Here is a 22,195-nt window from a genome sequence, read left to right on the forward strand (position 1 = left end):
CTGAACCGGCTTCTTTGGTAGATTGTGAATCATGAATATGGTAGTGTTGTTTTGTTGGTGGGAGAAAGAACTGTTTATCTGCCTGGTATTTGATCAGCGATCACTCAGATAAATGGTTTAACCACAAAAGGCTCCTGAGTTGTTTGTGCTGTCCTGTGTGAAATGAAGTAAATACTTGTGCTGGAATTATCTAAGGAGTGATTGGCCACAGGAAGTGGACAGCATATTGGAGTGTGAAGTCATAAGTGAGCAGGCCAGATACGTGCAACATGACCAGCCATCTCTTTCTCTTTTTCTGCCTTCCTCCTACTTCACCAATGACTGGAGCTGAGATGAGAGTTTTAAGCAAACTGAGGCAGAGCTTTACCTGGATGGCTTGAAGGGTTTTCCAGTCCCTGTGGAGAACATGTCCCGTTGTGTATCAGGTTGCTGGACAGAGGTCACGTACTATAGCATGGGTCTGTGAGACCTGAAGCTGACTCACAAATGAGATGTATTCTGTTCTGGGTATTCCCACCCAGTGTGCTGGCAGCTGGGCAGCAGCTGGGATAAATGCACCCTGTGACCAGGCCTTCTCTCAACACTCAGGAGAAAACTGTGCTTCTTATTGTGTGACAACTGAGCTTCCATGGGCAAGTAAGTTACCATGTAAAGTGCTCCCTGAGCTTTGTCACAGATCTCTGCTGAAAAACAGCTATGTGTGGGTAAGCCAGTCCATTCAGTCCACTTCACACTGAATCTCCAGGGCCCCCAATAAGCAAGGAATACCATTTCTTTCTACCCGGCTTTGAGGGCGTTGATAAGCAAAGCAGATGTTAAATTGATTTAAACTACAGAACAACAAAAGTAGACATTCCCGGTCTTATAAAAACTAATCACCGATAGGTAGTGGTGGCTCATGCCTTTAATCCCAGCACTCAGGAGGCAATCAGATCTCTGTGAGTCATGTGAGTTTGAGGCCAGTGTTGTCTACAGAGATAGTTACAGGACACCCAGGGCTGTTACACAGAGAAACCCTGTCTCAAAAAACCAACCAAACAAAAACTAATCACCACCAACAATTAACACCCCCCCCAAGAATCCACGACCCCACAGGGTCTGTGTAACCCAGGCTGACCTTGAACTCTCACCTTCCTGCTTCAGCCTCCTCAGTGTTGGAATTACAGATGTGCACCAACACTCTTGACCTCAACTTTCTTTCCAACTTAAAGACACCTGCAAAAGAGGAGCCTCCACTGAGGAATTGATTCTTTCAGATTGGTCAGTGGGGCATATCCTTAACTGCTAATTACTATAGGTGGTGCCAACACTGGGCTTGTGGTGTCCTGGGTTGAATAAGGAAGGTAGCTGTGTAAGCCAGAGGAAGAAGCCAGTGAGCAGCGTTCCTCAGCTGTTTTCTTCAGTTCCCGCCTCCTTTGGCTCCCTCCAGTGATGGACTATAACCTGTATGCCAAATGAACCCTTTCTTAGTCATATTCGCCATGTTTATCACAGCAACAGAGACTAAAACTAGAACAAGAAGTCAAGTGGAAAATACATCCCTAGATCTGTAGCCCACAGGCCTGTGAACCCAAATCCCAATATTTCTCCTGGCAGTGGTAGAGAAGGCAGCCTCTTCCATTCAAGTGTCAGGGAATTGGGCAACAGGAAATAGCATACTTCCTGAAGGTAGACACACTTCTCAAGAGGAATAAAAGTAAGTCTAAGTCAGCTGGACATGTCCAGTTTATTATTCTCATAGTTAGCAACTAAACAATTTCTTCTTCACCTCACTAGGGCAAAGGTGGTTTGGGAGTGAGTTTTGGGGGGAAATTATTCTTCATAAACACCTCAAGTGAGCAAATGATGTTACCCCACTGCACTGTCCAAGTCTTTGTGTATTGTAGGCTGAGTTGCTGAAGTCTTATAGGGGATGAGTCAGAACAGACCACGTGATGTCATGAAGCTTGAGACCTGGTAACATGAGAAATCTGGGTCAACACATTTAATACTTGTCGCTTGCCTGTCTTTACTTACCTTACTGCCTTTGTCCCCCAAACACACTGTGATACCCATACTAGTACCTCACGTAAATAATTCACCTAGGAGAGTAAACCCACATCTTTGTGGCTCTGAAATTAGGGTTGGTGCCCTGCCCCCCAGCCTTTGGTGGTTGCCATAGGGTTAGCAGTTACATGCTAGGATCAATTTTCTTTCTTGCTTTACTTGTTATGGACATGTCCAGGAGGCTGGAGTAGGTAGCACATGAATTATTTGTCTACCTTTTCAATCAGGTTTATCTGCTTCCTACCTTTGGCATCTGAGAGATTGCAGTGTTGGCCACTGTCTGCTTTCTCCTATTTCTGAGGCTGTGGCCCTCTTCCTCCAGCATGGTCTTCTCTTTTCTGATAACAGGGAAACTTTGTAAACAGTGTGGGGAGTTGTTCCTGCTAGAACAGGAGATTGTGGCTGGGTTGCTCTTAACCGTTATATACAGTGCACATCATTTTAAAGTTTACTGTGTGAAAAGGTTAAAGTCTGAAAGGTGTTTGTGAAGGATTAGTGGGCGGACATGAGACGTCCTACCATATCTAAGTTCATGAGTTAAAGCATATACACTAGATTTTATTACACACGAAAAATACTGAAAAGCGTGTGTGTGTGTGTGTGTGTGTGTGTGTGTGTGTGTGTGTGTGTGTGCGTGCGCACGCGTGCGCGCGCGCGCGCGCATATCTGTATGCCTGTGTGAGTTAATGTGCACCACGAGTACCTGAGCAGGCCAGAAGTTGTCACATACCCCTGGAGTTGGAGTTGCAGGTAGTTGTGAGCCACCTGCTGCTTTGGATGTTAGGAACTGAGCCTAGGTCCTCTGCAAGAGCAGTATATTCTCTTAACTGAACCACATCTCCAGTCCCATGAATGCATTTTAAATGTCAAAGAATGTTGAAGTTATATTGCTCAGATTAATATTCTTTCCTTTGGCCTGGTCATTAAACGGCCACCCAAATCAAGTGAGAAGGAAGCATTTGCTTGCTTTCTTTCGTCCTTTCCAGTGTCCTCATTGCCTCCCTGCCATTCCTAGAACACACCTGCATTGCACCCAAGCATCTTCTATGACACATCTCTTCCCCGGTGTTGTAGCTAAAGGTGTATGTCACTTTTGTACCAATCACTGTGCCTGCCCCAAGCTGTTTTCCATGTATTTAAGCTCCCACAGACAGCAGCTCTTAATTTTCTCAATACCTTGAAGGATAACCACCATTATCTCTAAAGAAGGCTAAAAGAGGCTTGTAAAAGACGCCCTGTCCAAAGATGTAGCCAGCTGACTCAGGACCAATAATGCCAAGGACGCCAGCTCCTTCTGTTCATCATAGGACAAGCATGTAGGGCAAACCTCCTTCCCCCCTCTTCTTCCCTGACACCAGCAAGTGTGAGCTTCTTCTGCTCTCTTTGCTTTTGAACCTTTCAGCTGGCTTGTGGGGCAAACAATTGTGGCTTTTTGTTATTGCTGTTATTGTCATTTCAGACAGAGTCTCAGTTGGCAGTCCCCTGGCTGGCCTGGGACTCTATATAGAACAGGGGGTATACTCACCAAGATCTCTCTGTTTCTGCCTCCCAAGGGCTGGAATTAAAAGTGTGTCACACTACACCTGGCTTGTGCAACAAAGTTTGCATATTATGTCTTCCCATTTTTTAATTAAGTATAAAATGGGACTAATAATAAGACCTGTGCATTGGATTGTGACAGTTAATAAGCCAGTAAGTTTTCAATCAATGTTGGCTAAGCCTGCTACTACTAATTGTTATGTGATTTGGTAGAATAGAATTTTCAGTATCCTAAGATAGACCCATACGTCTGTTTGAGTCCCTAAGGACCAGACTTTTTATTAAAATGTTCATCATGATGTGAATCAAATGGTAACCACTTTTAAAGTACCTACTATGTGCTAAGCCCTCTACCAGGAGTGTCAAACCTTTTGACACAGTGATGCATCATTGTCCTTTACAATGTGTTGGCTGTAACTCTTAACTGTGCTAGAATGAGTGTGTCAGATGGGTCACAGGTTGGACACACCTGAACGCACCTTCTGGAAGTCTCCCACTAACCTGCAGAAGCTATGGCCTTGACTGCCTAGAAATTTTGCCTGTGAATGTGAAGTTTAAACTCTCAAAGTTTTAACTTGAGAGTTTAACTCAGCTTTAACTCTCCCCTGCCATTCCAAGCTGAACACTGTGCTCTTTTGAAAATGAGAACTGCATTTTCCAATTTCCAGTCCTTCCGCCCACTTTGGCTTCCCTACTCCCCTTCAAAGATCTCTTGCAGTGGTTCCAGATGTCACACATCAGCTCCTCTCAAGCCAGGAATGAAACTTTTCCAGCCTGAGACTCACATCCACTTATAATGGCTAAGGGTACATATGTTCGTTGACAGTTACAGGAACTGACTTTCTTAAGTCTGAACGTTTTTGCTTTAAAGTAATACTTCTCCAAGAAACATCTGTCATTCCTTGTTTCAGACACTCAGAGAGAAATGACAGTCGACAATGAACTCCATCTCATCTGTAGGAGGTTCTGGGTAGTCACGCTACTGGCTAAATACCTATAATTTAAAATATAAAAATACTTACATATTTTTGCCTACCTTCATTTTTTATTTCAGCCATTATATTACCTTTGTCTTTCATGCCATACTCATCTATCTTCCTCCTACCTTGCCAAACATAGATACTGTATTTTAAAATCACCTTTTTTTTTTTTGCCACAAAATTATTTTCCTTACAACTGAAAGATATGGGAATAATATAACAGGTTTTACCAACTTGGAACTTTTGTCTTTCTCTCTTTTCTTTTAAAATGTTAATAAAATCATTAGGACCAGAAGAGATGGCTCAGTAGTTAAAAGCATTGACTATTCTTCCAGGGGTCCTGAGTTCAATTCCCTCACATGTCGGCTCACAACCATCTATAACTGAAGTCCCATGAGATCTGACGCTAACTTCTGGTGTGCAGATGTACAAAAACCAACCATACACATTAGATAGACAGATGATAGGTAAATAGGTAAGGTAGGTAGATGATAGATAGATAGATAGATAGATAGATAGATAGATAGATAGATAGATAGATAGGATAGACAGACAGATCATCTGTGCTGGGCATTCCTTTAATTGTAGCACTTGGGAGGTAGAGAAGCAGGTGGATCTCTGAGTTTGAGGACAGCCAGAGCTATATAGTGAGTCCCTGTCTCAAAAACAAAATACATAAACATAAGAATAAAATCACCAGATTATCTTTTATAAAATCCAATTGACCAGCTAAGCTTTTCCTTCACTACTCATTCTTAAAACTGGGGTAAGTTGGATCAAGCCTATCTAAAGTTGGACAAAAGATTCCCCGTCTTCCTCATTGCTGGGAATCCCAGCTACCCCACACATGCATCCACAGAGCCCTTATTTAAGAAAACATGTGGCTAAAATTCTGTCTTCCTTCTGTGGACTGTGATGCATGGTGTTAAACCTGTTCTCCTTCTATCCCATTCCTTCTCTTTTCCAGCACTGGGTCCTCTTCTGAATGATTCACATTCTGGGGAATGTGAATCATCTGACTCATGGTTGTTTCTAAGCCACCTGCCCTGCACTGATCCACTTCCGTGGTTGCTGCTGCTACAGAGTCAAGGGTGGCATGTGACGCTTTCGTTTTTGAGATATTCAAACTTTTAATGCTGGTGGCTAAATAAATAAACAGATGAAATGCCAAGGAGTATGAATGGCCATTGAAGAGCTAATGAGAGTCATGGGACAGGTTTCTACAAGGCTGCACCCACTCTTACTGATTTCATCTGTGTTTAGAAATGCTGGTTTCTGAAGTCATGCAGGTCTTTGAAGATTATGGTGAGGCAGCAGTGGTTCTCTCGCCCAATCTAAAATAGCTCATGGATGAAGCAGCTCTGAGTTGAGGTGTGTTGGGGGTAGGAGTGATGACAGCAAAGCTACTTCTCAGGTAGGAATTTGTTGGTGTAGTGTGGAGAGTACAGGAGTGTAAAGATACACAACGTTGGTAGAAAGGAACCAACCAGCACATCCTTTAGAAGAGCCTCCGAACATCAGATGATGTCAATTTTATTTATCAATACACAGGGCTGTGACATGTCTTAGGAAATAATACTTACTGTGCAAGTATAAGAACTTGAGTTCAAATCCCCAGAACTCATTGTGGTGGTATGAATGAGAACAGCCAAGGACAAGTTTTTAAAGTTTTAAAAGACTTATGCCCCTTCCCATCTCTTTGTCTCTGTCTCTCTCTACACCTTGTAGTTGTGTCTCAAGATGTAAGCTCTCAGCTCCAGCCCCATACCTGCCTGCTGCTATGGACCCCCTGAAACTGTAAGCCACAACAACCACTTTGTTTTACAAGTTGCCTTGGTCATGGTTTCATATTCACAGAAATAGAAAAACAACTAAGACACCCAAATCAGAACCAGGAATGACTGTATGGAATCCTATAGCCCCAATGCTGTGAGGTGGAGGAGACAGGGGCCTCTGAGGTTTGCTGGTTGACAGCTTCATTCTAGGTTCAGTGGAAAACTCTCAAATAAGAAGGAACATGATAAAGCAGGACACTTGACATCCTCCCTTGACCTCCAAGCACACAGGCACATACATGTACTCATGCACATACACCACCTCTTAAAACCTACTTTATTCAGTATTGACAGTGTAAGAGCAAAGTTCTGTAGACTAGTCCAGCCATAGAGAGGAAAATATACTGGTAGAATGATATCAGACTTGTTCTTCAATTCTGAGATTAGAATTTTTTTAAATCTATTTCTCTAATTTTTATTTATTTTAGATTTTAATTCATTTTACATACCAACCACAGTTCCCCCTCCCTCCCTCCTGCCCCGCCCCCCATCCACTCCTCAGACAGTGGAAGGCCTCCCATGTGGAGTCAACAAAGCCTAGCGTATCAAATGAGGCAGGACCAAGCCCCTCCCTGATCATCAAGGTTGAGAAAGGCATTCCACCATAGGGTTCCAAAAAGCCAGCTCATGCACCAGGGATAGTTCCTGGTCCCACTGCCAGGGGTGCCACAAACAGACCAGGCTACACAACTGTTACCCACATACAGGGTGCCTAGTTGGGTACCATGCAGGCTCCCCAGCTGTCTGTCTAGAGACAGTGAGCTCCTGTGAGCTCAGGTCAGCTGAGACTAGAATTTTAAATAGCACTGAGGACAGGAGGAGCCCATTAGAAAGGTAAGTAGACAGGTGTCCTGTCCCTGCAGGAGACTGGAATGTCATCACAGAACATCCCTGAGTAACTGGTATATTCAGATTCAGTCACTGACTCTGAGTTTACCAAGGCTGAGGATGAATTCCCAAATGACTTACATTGGGAGCTACAGTTTGGTTTAACTTCCGTGGTCCTGGTTTAGTGCTTATGTTTTTCATTCACTTTTGTTTATTCATGTGTTCAGCAAATCTTCCGTGCCCATTCCAGCCTCTTAGACCCCAGCAAGGCAAGGGCCAGGTTGTACCTCCTTTGTGTTGTGTGTTTAGGGGCGTTTTCTTGTGGTTTTTGTATAGTCAATTGAACTGCCCAGAGACATCCTTCAGGCCAAAGATGACATTTTGGACTTTTCCCTCACCCTCACTGTTAACATTAATCAGCTTTGCTCGTCTGTCTGTCACCAACACCTTTCTGTCTCCACCATGATGGCCTCTTAGAGGTGGTCACTGCCAGAGAAGATGCATTTTCCTGGAGTCAGTGGGAGAGTTGTTTCCTTTCTTCCTTTATCCCTGGCAAGGACTCTGATTTTTCAACTAATGAGGCAGAAGACATCAATAGGAAAAGAAAAATAAGGACTTCCTTCACCATTGCCTTGCCAGCGTTGCTTAGTTACCTTGTCAACATTCCCTCACAGCCCAGCCGAGTTCTCTCTGTATATTTTTATTATGCATTTGTTTTATTGCTAAAGTTGATCTATTAAGCAGAAAATATGGAGAACACATGGAGCTGCTGTCAGTTTTATGCTGTTTGTTTGGATTTGTGTTTTTCTCTTTCCAAAGACCTTGTGCCCTTTTCATTCTGAACTCAAGTGACACACTGAAGGAATGGCATCTGTGTCCACATTTGTTTTAGGCTTGGGGGCATGAAAAGCAAAAGTTCAGACTGACCACAAACTGAACACCAGATTGTGAGGTTTTCATAGATAGAAGCCAAATTTTAATTAATTCTGCATCCTTGGTACCTAGTCCTGTGTCTGCTGAATAAATAGGCCTTAGTAAATGTTTTTCAATTAAATGAGCGATTGGCTTCAACTATTTATTGAAAGCCAGCATTATAATGGATGCTATTCATGGTGGAATTTTCTTAGTGTTTTTATCTAGGGCCCAAAACTTATGACTTGCTCTTTTCTTTCTGGACACTAGACAAAGACAGTGAATAACCACTATGTCATTATTAGCCTAAGAAGCTTCTGGCATGTGGCTGCAGTGGCAGTAGCCACTCTCCATGTGGTATCACACAATGGTTTTCCCTGAGGCCTGGAGGTGCTTGGTGCTCTGCGATTCCGATCCACCCAGATCAGAACGCTCCCCCCATCTCATCCCCCCCCCAAGCAAAGCGGTTGAGTTGAAAACAGTAGGCTCTTCTTACTCTTCAACACATGCGCATTCACCTGCAGACTCTGGTTATGAAGCAAACTGTTGACAAAAATCACAAGAGCGATGTTGTCTTTATCCCTTTAGTTGTCCAGCCCATCACCTGTCCCACCTAGGGATTCAAGCATTTGTTTCTGAGGTGTTGTTAAAGTGCAGATTTAGATCTAGAGAGTCTTTATTTCTAACAAGCCGCCTTCTGTAGACCAGGCTCCATACTCAGTATCCTGTTTATGGATCAGTAGATCTGATGTCATTTGGAGCTTGTCTGAAGTGCAACCTTGAAGCTTCTATCTATATTTAAACACAACCTTGGGTCTCCATGTTAACGTGCGATAAGCACTGTGTCTGGTTTTTGTAACAGTGCTGGGAATTGAAGCCAGGGCTTTGCACTTGTTGGGAAAGTGCCCTGCCACAGAGTTACATCTCCAGCCATTCACTTGTCTTATAAAAACTTGAGACAGGCACTTGCTAAGTTATTCAGGCTGGCCTTGAACTTTTGGTCCTCAGTCCAGTTTCCCAAATATCGGAGATCAGAAGACTGGCTAGCTGCAACCATTGAATGGGATGAAAGAATGCACTACGGGCAGGGTCTCCATGTAGACAGGGGTTGGAAAGGAAGGCTAGGTGCATCCACTGTGCCCTTTTTACTTGAAAACTCTTTTAGGTCTCTACACCAGCATAGCTCAGACACCCTGAAAAAATACATAGAAGGATGCACTCGTTTAGCATTCAGAGGTGTGATGGATCTTTTCTCATCCATCCCAATGGCCCTTGCTTTATATATGGGAGACTCACTTGGCCAACTTGCACTCTCCTTAGAATAACTCCACTGTAAATGAAGCATCGAATCAGCAGAGGCATTCCCATGGCTGACCACATCAGCATGTACAATAATGTGGCTTAGTTGCCAGGTGGGCTGCTGTCAAATGGAACTAATAGTACCATATCTCTGTACTCCCGATCCTTGATGTGAGGTGCTCCAAATGCTCCTGAAGATGTCCCCGGGATTTAAGATAGTTGCAGTGAAAAAACATCATGTGCATCTCAGGGGCAAAGAAATGAGTTGAGAACTAGAGGCATCAGTGAAGGATCCAGAGCAGAGTGGAGTTTAATCACAAGCATCCAATTCAAGAACTTTCTTGAGAAATAAACATCTAAGGATGCTTCTTCTCTTTAGTTGGGTGGTGGCAGTGCACTCCTTTGATCCCAGCACTCAGGAAGCAGAGGCAGGCTGATCTCCATGAGTTCCAGGACAGTCAGGGCTACACAGAGAATCCCTGTCTCAAAAACAACAATGACAACAACAAAAAAGTAAAATACTTCTCTTTCACCAAAGCTGACAAGGAGGCAAAAATGAGAGAGAGAGAGAGAGAGAGAGAGAGAGAGAGAGAGAGAGAGAGAGAGAGAGAGAATTTACACACCCACGTATGCCTCTGCACAGGCCACAGGGAAAAGTCAGCTCTTGGTATCCATCAGTCACTCACAGACCTTCAGTCCTCCTGTTGCTACCCTACTCGACAACCTCCGCACCCATGGAGCACTAGGTGGAGTTGCTCTTGCAATTGGTCACACCCTGATTTTTAAGTGCATGCTGGGGATCTAAGCTAAGGACTTCATGTTTGCTTATAAAGTATTCTTAACCAGTAATGCATCTCTCAGCCCCGAGACAGTGATTTTAAACCTGATTAGAGTTTAGGATAAAAGTCCCTCTAGTTAAAGAGACTGAGATCTTGAAATCTGTTACTTAAGTATCACTGGAATAAAGAAAACAGAAGGTCTGGCTATTTTTTTGACATGTTTGTGCCAATCACTTGGAACTTTGGAGGATTTAGTGGAATAAAGAAAACAGAAGGTCTGGCTATTTTTTTGACATGTTTGTGCCAATCACTTGGAACTTTGGAGGATTTAATGAGAAAGTTCTTTTGGGGTGGGGGTTTGAGACAGGTTTTCTGTGTAGCCTTGGCTTTGCTTGAACTTACTCTGTAGACCTCAGACTCATAGATATCTGCCTGCTTCTGCCTCCCAAGTGCTGGGACTAAGAGTGTGTGGCACTACCGCACCAAAGAGAAAGTTCGTATGTGTTTCCATCTGGGATGGCAGACAGATCTGTGTCCGTGAGAGCCTGGCACATGGTGTCCATGAGAGTAGACACTACAGGCTGTACAAGCATCAGAATCAGAGGTACTGAGGGTCATGGTATTGGGGGAAGAGGATGACTCTAAGGACCATGGGAGTTGATGGGACCCTTATTATCAGCAGATGGCTCTAAGGACCATGGGAGTTGATGGAACCCCTGTTACTATTCAATTTTCTTTGCTAAATGGAGGGAGCCACCTGTTACTGTGAGGAAAAAAGAAGAGCAAAGTCTCACCATTGCTTCTCTATCTTCCCAACCTCTCACTCATGCATTTATCTTGGTAATGACCTTTTAAGGGTTCAGGTTTCTTCAGGCTCTTTCAGGCAAACTAAATCTTTAAGGAACCCACCTTCTATCCTCCCTTCCTCCCTCCATTCTTCCCTCCATCCCTCTCTCTCTTCCTCCCCCACCCCCTGTCTTTTTCTGTGGCACTGGAGTTGAATCTACTGCCTCATGCATTTTGGTTAAGTGCTCTGCCACCAAGCTTATAGCCCAGCCCCCCAGGAAGGTTTTCATTTAAAGAGAGACTGCACCTGCCCACACCCTAGAGTTTGATATCCATGTAGCTGATAGTCCAAGAGTACCCTGGAGTATGACTTCATTGAAGATCTCAGGCAGGGTGTCATGTGATCTTTTCCACATGGATCTTTCTGTGGGAGCAGGGAGAGTATGCTTATTGTAACAAGAAAAGAAGAAAAGAGATCGACTTCCCTGATGTGGCATTCAAAGGAAAAATCTTTTAGGAAAAGGGTGGGAGAAGAGAGGGGATGTGAGTACCGGGCTGTGGGAGAGACAGGAACATGAAGGATGGTGCATTGTAGAGGTGACAACTGCTGTCATAGTTAGAGCTCCTTGCAAAGGAACAACTAACTTAAATTAGCAGAATTAAAATCAAGAATTTATTTGACCAACCCTGGAAGAACAAATGTATCCCAAAGGTAGACGTGTCAGGAGTGTTGGGATCGTTTCTTAGATTGTCTGGAACTAAAGGAGTCTTTCCCCCTCTTACCGCCTCCTTCTTCCTTGTGTTCTTCTCTCCATGGCAACTTGGGCACATGTCTGTTTCTCTCTGTTTCAATAGTCACTGTTACAGCTGCCTCCTTCCCTCCTCTTCCTCCTCTTCTCCCTTTCCCTCCTTCCCTCCTCTTCCTCCTCTCCCTTTCCCTCCATCTCCTATTCTTTTTCCTCCTCCTCCTCTTTGCCCTCCTCTCTTGTTCCCTTCATACCCCTCCCTCAATCTCTCTCCTGCAGTCCAGCTTTCTCAGCTGCATTACATATGACTCATACAAGGTTTAAGCTGACCACTTTCATCACTTTGATGCAGACTCCTGGTTACTTTTAGCCATCTGGTATGATAGCCACCTGGTCCCAACATCTCTATTTGGGAAGTCAGAGACAATCTATACTTACTCATTAGTCTCCAAAAAGGAGTAGATATGCAGTAGGACTGAATCATTGGCCAACACACTCCTTGGAAAAGCCCTTAGCTTATAGGATCACACAGAAAAGAACCAGCAAAGATTTGACAGGGACCACAAAAAAAAAAAAAAAAAAAAAAAAAAGAGGGTAGCATCTTTTCTTCCTTAGTTGTTTGCATAGCTCACAGTGCTAGTGCAGTCCGAAGGGCAATAGCTTAACCTCCATATTCATATACTGAGACCTGGAGGCACTAAACAAAGCCAGTAATGCAAGGTGGAAATTTTCCTAAACCTTTGTTAGTTCTTACACACAAAGCGAGCACTCACAAGTTCCCTTTTCTTTCCTGTCTTTAGGAAGGAACATGAGGTTCCCTTGGAGATCATTTAAGAGGAAGATGGAAGGAACCATTTGAAATTGAGTAAAACTACAGGCTGCAAGACTGGGGCCTGAGGGCTGGCAGTGGAAAACTCTATTGGGCTGTGATCTCTCACTGAAAAGTCCCAAGTGCCTTTTTGCTTCCTGCCAAAGGAAGGAAGACAAGGAGGAGACCATGTCCATAGCCCTGAAGCAAGTGTTCAACAAGGACAAGACCTTCCGGCCCAAGAGGAAATTTGAACCTGGCACACAGAGGTTTGAGCTGCATAAACGAGCTCAGGCATCCCTCAATTCAGGTGTGGACCTGAGAGCAGCTGTGCAGTTACCCAGTGGGGAGGACCAGAATGACTGGGTGGCTGTGCACGTAGTGGACTTCTTCAATCGAATCAACCTCATCTATGGCACCATCTGTGAGTTCTGCACTGAGCGGACCTGCCCGGTGATGTCAGGGGGTCCCAAGTATGAGTATCGGTGGCAGGATGACCTTAAGTATAAGAAACCAACTGCACTGCCAGCTCCCCAGTACATGAACCTGCTTATGGATTGGATTGAAGTCCAGATCAACAATGAGGACATATTTCCAACATGTGTTGGTGAGTGTATGACTGACCTCAAAATATGTGGTTTTTGCTTTTATGTATTTTTAAAAAATGTTTTGTCAGCCAAGTGTAGGTGGTACACTCAAGAGGCAGAGGCAGGTGGATCTGTGTAAGTTCCAGGCTACAGAGCAAGTTCCAGGACAGACTCCAAAGTTACAGAGAAACCCTGTCTGGAAAAAAAAAAAAAATTTGTCCCATTCCGTCCCAAGCTGATAAAGTTTTCATAATGCGACTCTTACACTGTCTTTGAATACTAAAGTGCCCATGTCCCCAAGTCAGTGTTTCCCTAGATCCTATCAGCTATATATATGAAATTTACATACCTCAATCTGGTTGAAATGGGCGGAGGTCATTTATGGTCTATTTGTGATTTTGTGGACTCTAGTGGTACACATTCCACATGCTTGGGGGTATTAGGACAATGTTAGCTAAGACATTCTTGGCTTTCTTAGGGCTAGACTCCAAATCCAATCAACCTCATAATTTTTTTTTTATTTTTTTATTTTTGCTTTTGGCTTATTGGCATGCAAGGTTGCATTGATTGGGATAAGACTATTGTTGGTATTAACCTTTCAAGATTAAAAATCACATTATGGGAATCCACAGATTATTTGAGGAACAAGCACACAGGGGTTCGTATCCCAGGGAAATAAAGATCCTTGCGTTTGCCTCTCTTCTAATCACAGCTTATTGCAGTTACAGGCCATACTGTTAACTCTGTTAACACCTAGACAGACTGGAACATTTGAAATACAGATATTTTGGCTTGTTTTGTGAGATCAACTATAAAACGTAAGGGTTTGGAGTCAGCCTTTCCCACCTCTGTGCATTGCTAGCTATTGGATTCCAATGTACAGACAGGCTGGATATGGAATTCATTTGCTTTACAGCCAAGGCAAAGTAGGAATGAGAGAGCTCTTGTTTTCATGGCTGTGTCTCCAGTGCTTAGCACAGTGCCTAGAGCCTGCATAGGCACCCAGAAACATTTGTAAGAGGAGTGAATACTGTACTATTAGGATAACTGAGCTAGGAAAAAAAAAAGCATGTGAAGTATATGATGGACGCACATGAAAAGCACACAATGAACTCTGTTGAAATCACTGTAGATGGAGAGGTGTCCCCAACTTGAGAAGGGGTGTATAGAAGCAATTAGTATTAGAAAGAAAGGACATAAATCTATTGGTGCAGTATGGGCTTCTTGAAGTATTCAGTGCGTAAACCAGTTTGTCAGGATACTGGCTTTGCCTTAACTTGTCTAGTCCCCTCATGCTTCCCTCCCCTGTACCTTGTTACCAGAAAGGAAGTGAGGTGTTCAGTATTGCCTAGGAGTTTCCCAGAAACTCCCCTGGGTAGGTGTTCCACATCTCCAAAGGGTGGGAAATCCTTCATTCCTATCTTCATGCACTTTTTTTTTTTTTTTTTTTTTTTTACTATTGGAGGCTACTTGTGCTAGGAGGGATTTTCTTTTTCAGAAGCAACTGTTAATATCATGTGCAGAACATACAATAGCAATAATGATATGGCATTGTCCCTCTGGTTTTGGCTTCTAGATGCTTTGAACTCTGGGCACTCTTGCCCACTGCCAGTTGCTATTGCCACATTGTGCTGCAGACCAAATATCTCAGTACAGCGTCCTTGGGTTACTTGAGAGGGAGGCAGCCTCTGGACATCTGTTTGGAGAACAGAGCATCGTAGGTCGTTGTAACAATAACTCTTTCCGCCAGCTGCCTGGGTTCTGCTGCTGAGTTAGGGCCCCCCAAATAACACACAGAGTCTTATATTAGTTACAGTGCTGCTGGCCAATGACTAGGATTTCTTATTTGCTAGCTCAGTCTTAATTATCAACCATAACTACTAATCTATATATTTTTATAAGGACTTATCTTACCGAGGACACTAGCGGCATGCGTCCTCTCTCCCTGGGATCACATGGCTACTCTGTTTTTACTACATTTCACCAAGGTGGTTTTAGACTTTGTTCTGGGGAGTACTGCTTTCTTTTCTAGGTGTTTCCTTCATCATTCTGCATACAAACTGAGTTCTGTTTCTTTGCTCCACAGCATTGCTGTTGTGAGGAATCTTGGCAGGGTTCCTCCAGAGAAAAAATAAGTTTGGGAAATTCTGAGGAAGTTGAGTATTTTTCATTCAGCATAGGGTTCTTAGTATGTCAATGTGCATTGTATGAATTTCCAAGAAGAGTATTTTAAAGTGTTTTGGGTTTTTTAAAATACTGTCTGACTATGTGTGTAAGCATGAATGCCAGGTGTATGTGTAGAGGTCAGAGGACAACTTGCAAGAACTGGTTCTCTCCTTCAACCTGTGCATCCCAGGATAGAACTAGATTATCAGGCTTGTGTACCTGCTGGCCCCAAGAAAAGAGTTTTCAGTATGTGTGTTTCCACATTTGATGTGGCACTTTCTTCCTTTTAAAAATGTAGTTCATTAGCCCTTATCATTTGTTTGTTTGTTTAGGGTCTCTCTATGTACCTCTGGCTGTTTGGCACTTGATAGCAGGCAAGACTGGCCTCAAACACTGAGGTCTACCTGCTCCACACCTCAGTGCTGGAATTAAATGCTTGAGACAACATGCCCAGCAAGCATTTTTAATTTTAAAGAAATATTAACCTATATAGATTAGAGATGTCAGTATTACCTGGGCCTTCTATTCAAAACACAGATTCCCTGATCTTAGATGAGGGCTGGGAATATAGTTCAATGGGGGAAAACACTTGCATAGTATTGCCAAGGCAGTGGATTTGATCCTCTAACCCTTCCAATAAATAATAATAATAATAATGAAAGAGAATTTCTTAGATGAGACAACGTATAATTTAAGACAACAAAAGTATAGTTTCTATACTGTACAATTGTTCTTTTTCCTTTTTTAGCTGAAATTTTGTATCCTTTGAACAAAATCTCTCACTAGCTCCTGGTAACTTCCATTCTTCTCTATTCTTATGAACTTGGCAGTTATAGATTCCACGTGTGAGATAACATGACATTTGCCTTTGTGTGCCCAACTCAGTTCATTATGATTCATAAATTTCATATATATTATTACAAATGATGGAGAGAGAAAGAGAAAAGAGAGAGGGAGAGAGGGAGAATTTGTTAGAGCTGAGACAAGTTTCTATGTGTAGGCCATGCTGGCCTGGAACTCACTATATAGCCCTAGTTGGTCTGGACTGTAAGTCAGCCCTGCTTCAGCCTTCCAAGTGATAGGATCGTGCTTATGTCGCCACACCTAGCTCAGACTCCTTTTAAGACTTACTTATTTTTATTTGTGTGTATGTGTATATTTATGAGCCTGTATGAGTTTATGTGCACCACATGTGTGCAAGAGTCCACAGAGACCAGAAGAGAATGTCAGACACCAAGGAGCTGGAGTTATGAGTAGTTGTGAGCTGCTGTGTGGGTTCTGTCCTCTGCAAGAGCAGTAAGTGTACTTAACTACTGAGCTACCTCTCCATCCCTGATTTCCTTCTTTTTAAAGACTGAAAAATATTTCATTATGTATATATGTCACATTTTCTTTATTCAGGCATCCATTTGGATGTCTACTGATTGAATACATAAAATACTGTATGTTTTATTTTTTTCATATGCCTGTCAGTTGCTTACATGTCTTCTATTGAGAAACGCCCACTATGCTGGATAGTTTTATGTCAACTTGAGACAAACTAGAGTCATCTGAGAGGAGGGTATTTCAATTAAGAAATTACTTCCATCACAGCAGCTGTAGACAAACCTGTAGGGCATTTTCTTAATTAGTGATAGATGTGGGTGGGCCCACCTCATGTGGGTGGGGCTACCCCTGGGCTGGTGTCCTGGGTTCTATAAGAAAACAGCTGAGATACTGGAGCAATGACTCAGCAGTTAAGAGCACTAGTTTCTCTTCCAAAGGACCTAGGTCCAATTCCCATCACCCACATGGCAGCTTAGGGAATTCATGTGGTGAATAATATATATACATATACATATACATATACATATAAATATACATGTATGCAGGCAAAATATCTATACACATAAAATAAAATAAATCTTTAAACAAGAAAAGAATACAGTTGAGCAAGTCAGCAAGCAGCACCTCTCTATGGTCTCTGCATCAGCTCCTGCCCTGTTTGAGTTCCTGTCCTGACTTCCTTCTATAATGAACAGTGATTTGGAATAAAGTACACCAAACAAACCCTTTCCTCCACAGGTTACTTTGGTCATGATGTTTCATCACAGCAATAGTAACTCTAACTGACACCTACTAGGATCTTTTGTCCATTGTTTGAGTTGTCTTTTACCATTGAATTTGTATGAACCTTCAGTTTTAAAACTCCTACCACTTTCCCTTCTACTGTAACCATCCATAATGCTTTTCTTCCCTGAGGAAAAGAAATTTGCTTCTTACCATAGAATAGCTACTCACACTCTCTCCTTCCCCAATGATTTTTGTATGTTTCCTTTGAGGTCCACATCAGATACCAATTTATGTGTGTATGTGTGTGTGTAGAGGGGAGAGTTTCCACTCATTCTGGTATAACCTCTATAGAATATGAGCTATTTGAATACCTCGGGAATAAGTGAGTTCTGAAGCCCCAGGATGTTGCGTGGATTAGTAACTAGAAAAGTAATCTTTGTGAAGTTCCAATATTGCATGATGCTAGTGTTCAATGCAGAGATGCCGCCTGTCTTATTTAGTGTTTTATTACTGTGAAGAGATGCCATAACCACTGAAACTCACATAAAAGAAAACACTTAATTGGGGTTGGCTTACAGTTTCAGAGGTTTAGTACATTATCATCATGGCGGGACATGGCAGCATGCAGGCAGACATGCTGCTGGAGAAGGAGCCAAGAGTTCCACAATTTGACCCACAGGCAGCAGCAGGAGACTGTGACACACTGGGCATAGTTTGAGCATATATGAGACCTCAAAACCCACCTCTACAGTGACACACTTCCTCCAACAAGGCCACACCTCCTAATAGTGCTACTCCCTATGGGCCAAGCATTCAAACACATGAGTTTGTGGGGGTCATTCCTATTCAAACTCCACTTCTGGATTTACTTAGCACTTGTTTCCATGAGGCTTCCTATGGTAGTCTGAATGTAACTGATCCACATAAGCTCATAGGGAATGGCACTATTGTTTCAATAAATCTTTCCACCAAAAGCCACCCGAGTCCCACTGCCACGTGTGCACTTTACGACAGCCGCCAGCCCGAGTTAGGGCCTAAATGAATACACAGAAAGACTAGTATTAGGTTCAAAGCTGCTTGGCCAAAACTAGGATTCTCATCTGCTAGCTCAGTCTTAATTATCATAAATCTATATATTTTATAAGACTTATCTTATCGGACACCTTATTGGTGTCCCTCCTTGCCGGTGGCTCACATCCTACCGCTGGAGGAGGAAGGGGAAAAAGGGGGGCACTTCCTGTTTCCTTTGCTTAAATATGAGTCTCCTTGCTATGTCACTTCCTGCCTGGATCACCACTTCTCTACTACATTTCCCAGAATCCTCTTTGACTCCTAATCCTGTCTAACTTGCTGTCTCATTGGCCAAACAGTATTTTATTCAATAATCAATAAGATAAACATACAAAGAAGTACATTCCCCATCACACTATGAGGAGGTGTGGCTTTGTTGGAGTGGGTGTGGCCTTGTTGAAGGCAGTAGGGGCAGACTTTGAGGTTTCCTATGCTTAAGATACTGCCCGATGTCACAGTATACTTCCTGTTGCCTTCTATTCAAGGTGTAGCCACCATTGTGTCTGCCTGCATGCCATCAGGCTGCCTGCCATGATGATAACGGACTGAACTCTGAAACTGTAAGCGAGCCTCAGTTAAACGTTTTCCATTATAAGAGTTGCCATGGTCATGGTGTCTCTTTACAGCAATTCAACCTAAGACACTTCCTTTCTTTCTCTTATGTATGTCCACATGTGTGATTGTATGTGTGGTATGTGTGCATGTGCACATGTGTTGAAGGACAAAGTGAGACATCACTCCTCAGGTGTTTAATAAAAGATCTCTCTTGACCTGGGATTCACCAGTGAGACCAGGCTGGCTGGGCCAGTAAACTTGAAGTATTCACCCATCTCTGCTTCCCCAGCACTGGGATTATATGTAGGGGCCACCACTCTAGGGTTTTTGTTTGCTTGTTTGTTTGTTTTCTTCTTACATATAGATCAAAATCAGTTTTCAGGTTGCAAGGCAAGCCCTTTCCAGCCTGGCTTCATTCTCTAGCTTTTCTAACATGTCAGTGAAAAGCTCCAGCATCCACCCTGGGTGTCCTGCTTATCTGAGGTTTGCCCTCAGGTGTTATTGGTGTGTTGGTGCCTTCTTTCAAAAGATCCTATTTTAGGAGCACTTTCTCCAGTGCATTCTACTGTGTCCCCTTCGTCCTCCCTCAAAGTCCATCCTCCTGTCTCCCTTTTGATCTGTGTGCTGTTATGAGTCATTCTCAGAGAAATGATCAAGATGTGTGACAGGATAAAATAAAGGAACTTCAGTCAAACAGTAGATCCTGGGAGGATGAGAAACAGGAGATCTGCTTAGAATTAGGGGCCTGGGCACATGTCAGCATTCCTGCCTGGGAACTGAGCAGGGTTCAAACTTTAGCTCCTCCCCACTGTGATCCAAGGAAGTAGAACCGGAAAGTACTGACAGATGTGAAGGCTTCACCCTCAGTTAGGTATTGAAGGATATAAACAGCTGTTGATCTCTACCACTGAAACACTGAAGAAAGCAAGCCTTTCATCTGTTGCTAGATTCAAGTTTAACTAGGAGCCCGTGCTGCCAGAAGTCAAGCTTTTTCAGATGGGAGAACATGTGGCCCTCATAAGCCACAGTCCCCTCCACTCTCCCTTGAACTCTCCTCAGGTCTCCTTTGGTGGGAACCCAGCAGATGTCTCTGCTGAAGCCTTTAGAAGAGCAGTGACTGCAGAAGCAAGGGCCACCTCCCTTTGAGTCTACCTCTTTTAAAGATATAACCGAAACAGAAAACAGAAAGCCAGACTTAAAAGAACACTGCTGCCTAATTACAAAACTGTCTCTCTGTTCTGGTTCCAGCTTCCCTGCTTTTGTGTTACATAACAGGACTGAACACTCAAGATCTGATACTCAGACAAAAAGGGACGACAGAACCCTCTGACTCATGGGTTTTGAAAAAGGCTATGTAAAGGTGGGATAAGAGTATGTAAGACACAATTACATGATCTCACCTACATCTACAGTTTTAGAATAAATGGCAGTCAGCAGGGAAGATTAGTGAAAGTTAAGGGGAAAGCAAATTCATGTCTGCCGAGCCTGCTAAATGCCAGCACTGTAGCTGCCACAGTTAATCTTACTTCATTCTTGCAACTACTCAATGGGACTGACTATTGCATTTTAGTAGCCAGAAGCCAAAGGGGCTTTCTCTGGACTGTACAGCTGACACATAATTTAGGAGTCAGTCTGAGCAAGAGAGGCCAAAAGTCTTGACACCATACAGTATCGCTCAGGGGATGTATCACTAGTTCACATACTGGAAGATTCTCAACCAATAGTTTTAGGAGGATGATTAGGATAGAGAAAATTTCCTGTCTGGGTTTTTCTTTTTTTTTTTTTTTAATTTAAAAATGATTGGCTTTGACTTTTGCTCCTTTAGAAAGAAAATTAAAATCAGCACTGAGATGTCTGGAAAATACGTTCAGGACATTCTGCAAATGTCCTGTTGTGACATTCTGAGACTGGCCACGGACCAGTTCATCCTTTGGTCCACAATGACCTGTGATTGCCAATTGGCTATTGCTCATTAGCTCATCCATTCAGTAAGTGTTTAGTGTGTATATGCTTGGGATCAGGTCCCGTGCCAGTTGCCTAGAGAGCAAAGACAGAGTCCATGTCCTTGAGTCATTTATGTAATTCCGGGACATCTAGTTATTCTAAATCATCCTGCATATTTTTCTAAGTGCATTGTGGAAATAGTTGTATCCCCTTGACCACCCTTTTCATGAAGCTAACCCTCCACCCCCCACCCCCCACCCCCACCCCCCGTGTGTGTGTGTGTGTGTGTGTGTGTGTGTGTGTGTGTGTGTGTGTGTGTGTGTGTTTCGGTGCTGGAGATCCAACTCAGGATATTAGACACACATTCCACCAATGGGCCACATCCCTCACTTTTAGATTTTTGAAAAAAACAGAGTCTCACTATGCACTATGTAAGTCAGGCTAGTATTCAACTTATTATGCAGCCCAGGCTTGCCTGGAACTCCTGATCTTCCTGTCTTCTCTGAGTGCTGGGGTCAGAGGCATGTATAACCACTGTCTCCTTCCGCCCCTACATATGATTTCATCATCTTCCAAAGTACCATGGCAAAAAATACATAAATGCATAAATAAATAAATACACAGCGAAGAGCATCTCAGACTTAGGATTTGAGAAGTTAAATTTATATTTATTATTTAAATTTTAACCTTTCATCTCTTATTGTATGTCTCACTTGTATTTTCATGTTTAAAAATAAATCCGTACAACACCGACAAGACAGAATGTGTGTGGATGAGATGTGTTTTCAGTATGGTGAAAGCACTGCTTGGCTTTAATCAGTTGGTTCTGCTACTTAGAAGCCGCTGTGTAGTGGTACCTCTAGATTCCCATTTCTGTTTGTAAAACAAGCTTATAATTCTGACCTCATGAGGCTGTTTTAAGGATCAAACGGGCAACATGGCGGGGGAGGGGGGGCACATTTAGAACCTGGGGCATAAAAGATATGCCTGTGTTAGTTGGCTCTGCTTTCCTCCTTTCTTCTCCCTTCTCCTTTTCCTCCCCTCCAGACTGGCAGACTCAGCATGATTTACAGACAATATCAGTCTTTGTTGATGTGATGAGGATCACAAATACTTTAGGGCGTCTCTCAAACCTTTGGGAAAGTCCAGGAGTTAGAGTGACTCCTGGCTTCAGGGAAGAACACCTAAATCTTTAGAGAAACTGTCACTAGTCAGGATCTCTCACTTGATTTCCAGAAAGCTGAGCACTAAATCTGCCCATG

The 22,195-nt window shown here is 43.1% G+C and overlaps 1 protein-coding gene across 1 annotated transcript in view; it reads left to right on the forward strand.

Annotated features, from left to right (window-relative positions):
- Nucleotides 1–22,195, forward strand: part of Mob3b (MOB kinase activator 3B) — a 190,050-nt gene that overhangs the window by 57,348 nt on the left and 110,507 nt on the right. Inside the window, exon 2 of the mRNA XM_027403390.2 lies at nt 12,551–13,165. Within this exon, the coding sequence (XP_027259191.1) occupies nt 12,748–13,165 (418 nt within the window). The 5' untranslated portion in view covers nt 12,551–12,747. The remainder of the gene's footprint in view (nt 1–12,550; nt 13,166–22,195) is intronic.

This window comes from Cricetulus griseus, chromosome 2, assembly GCF_003668045.3.
Source record: "Cricetulus griseus strain 17A/GY chromosome 2, alternate assembly CriGri-PICRH-1.0, whole genome shotgun sequence".
Classification (NCBI taxonomy): domain Eukaryota; kingdom Metazoa; phylum Chordata; class Mammalia; order Rodentia; family Cricetidae; genus Cricetulus; species Cricetulus griseus.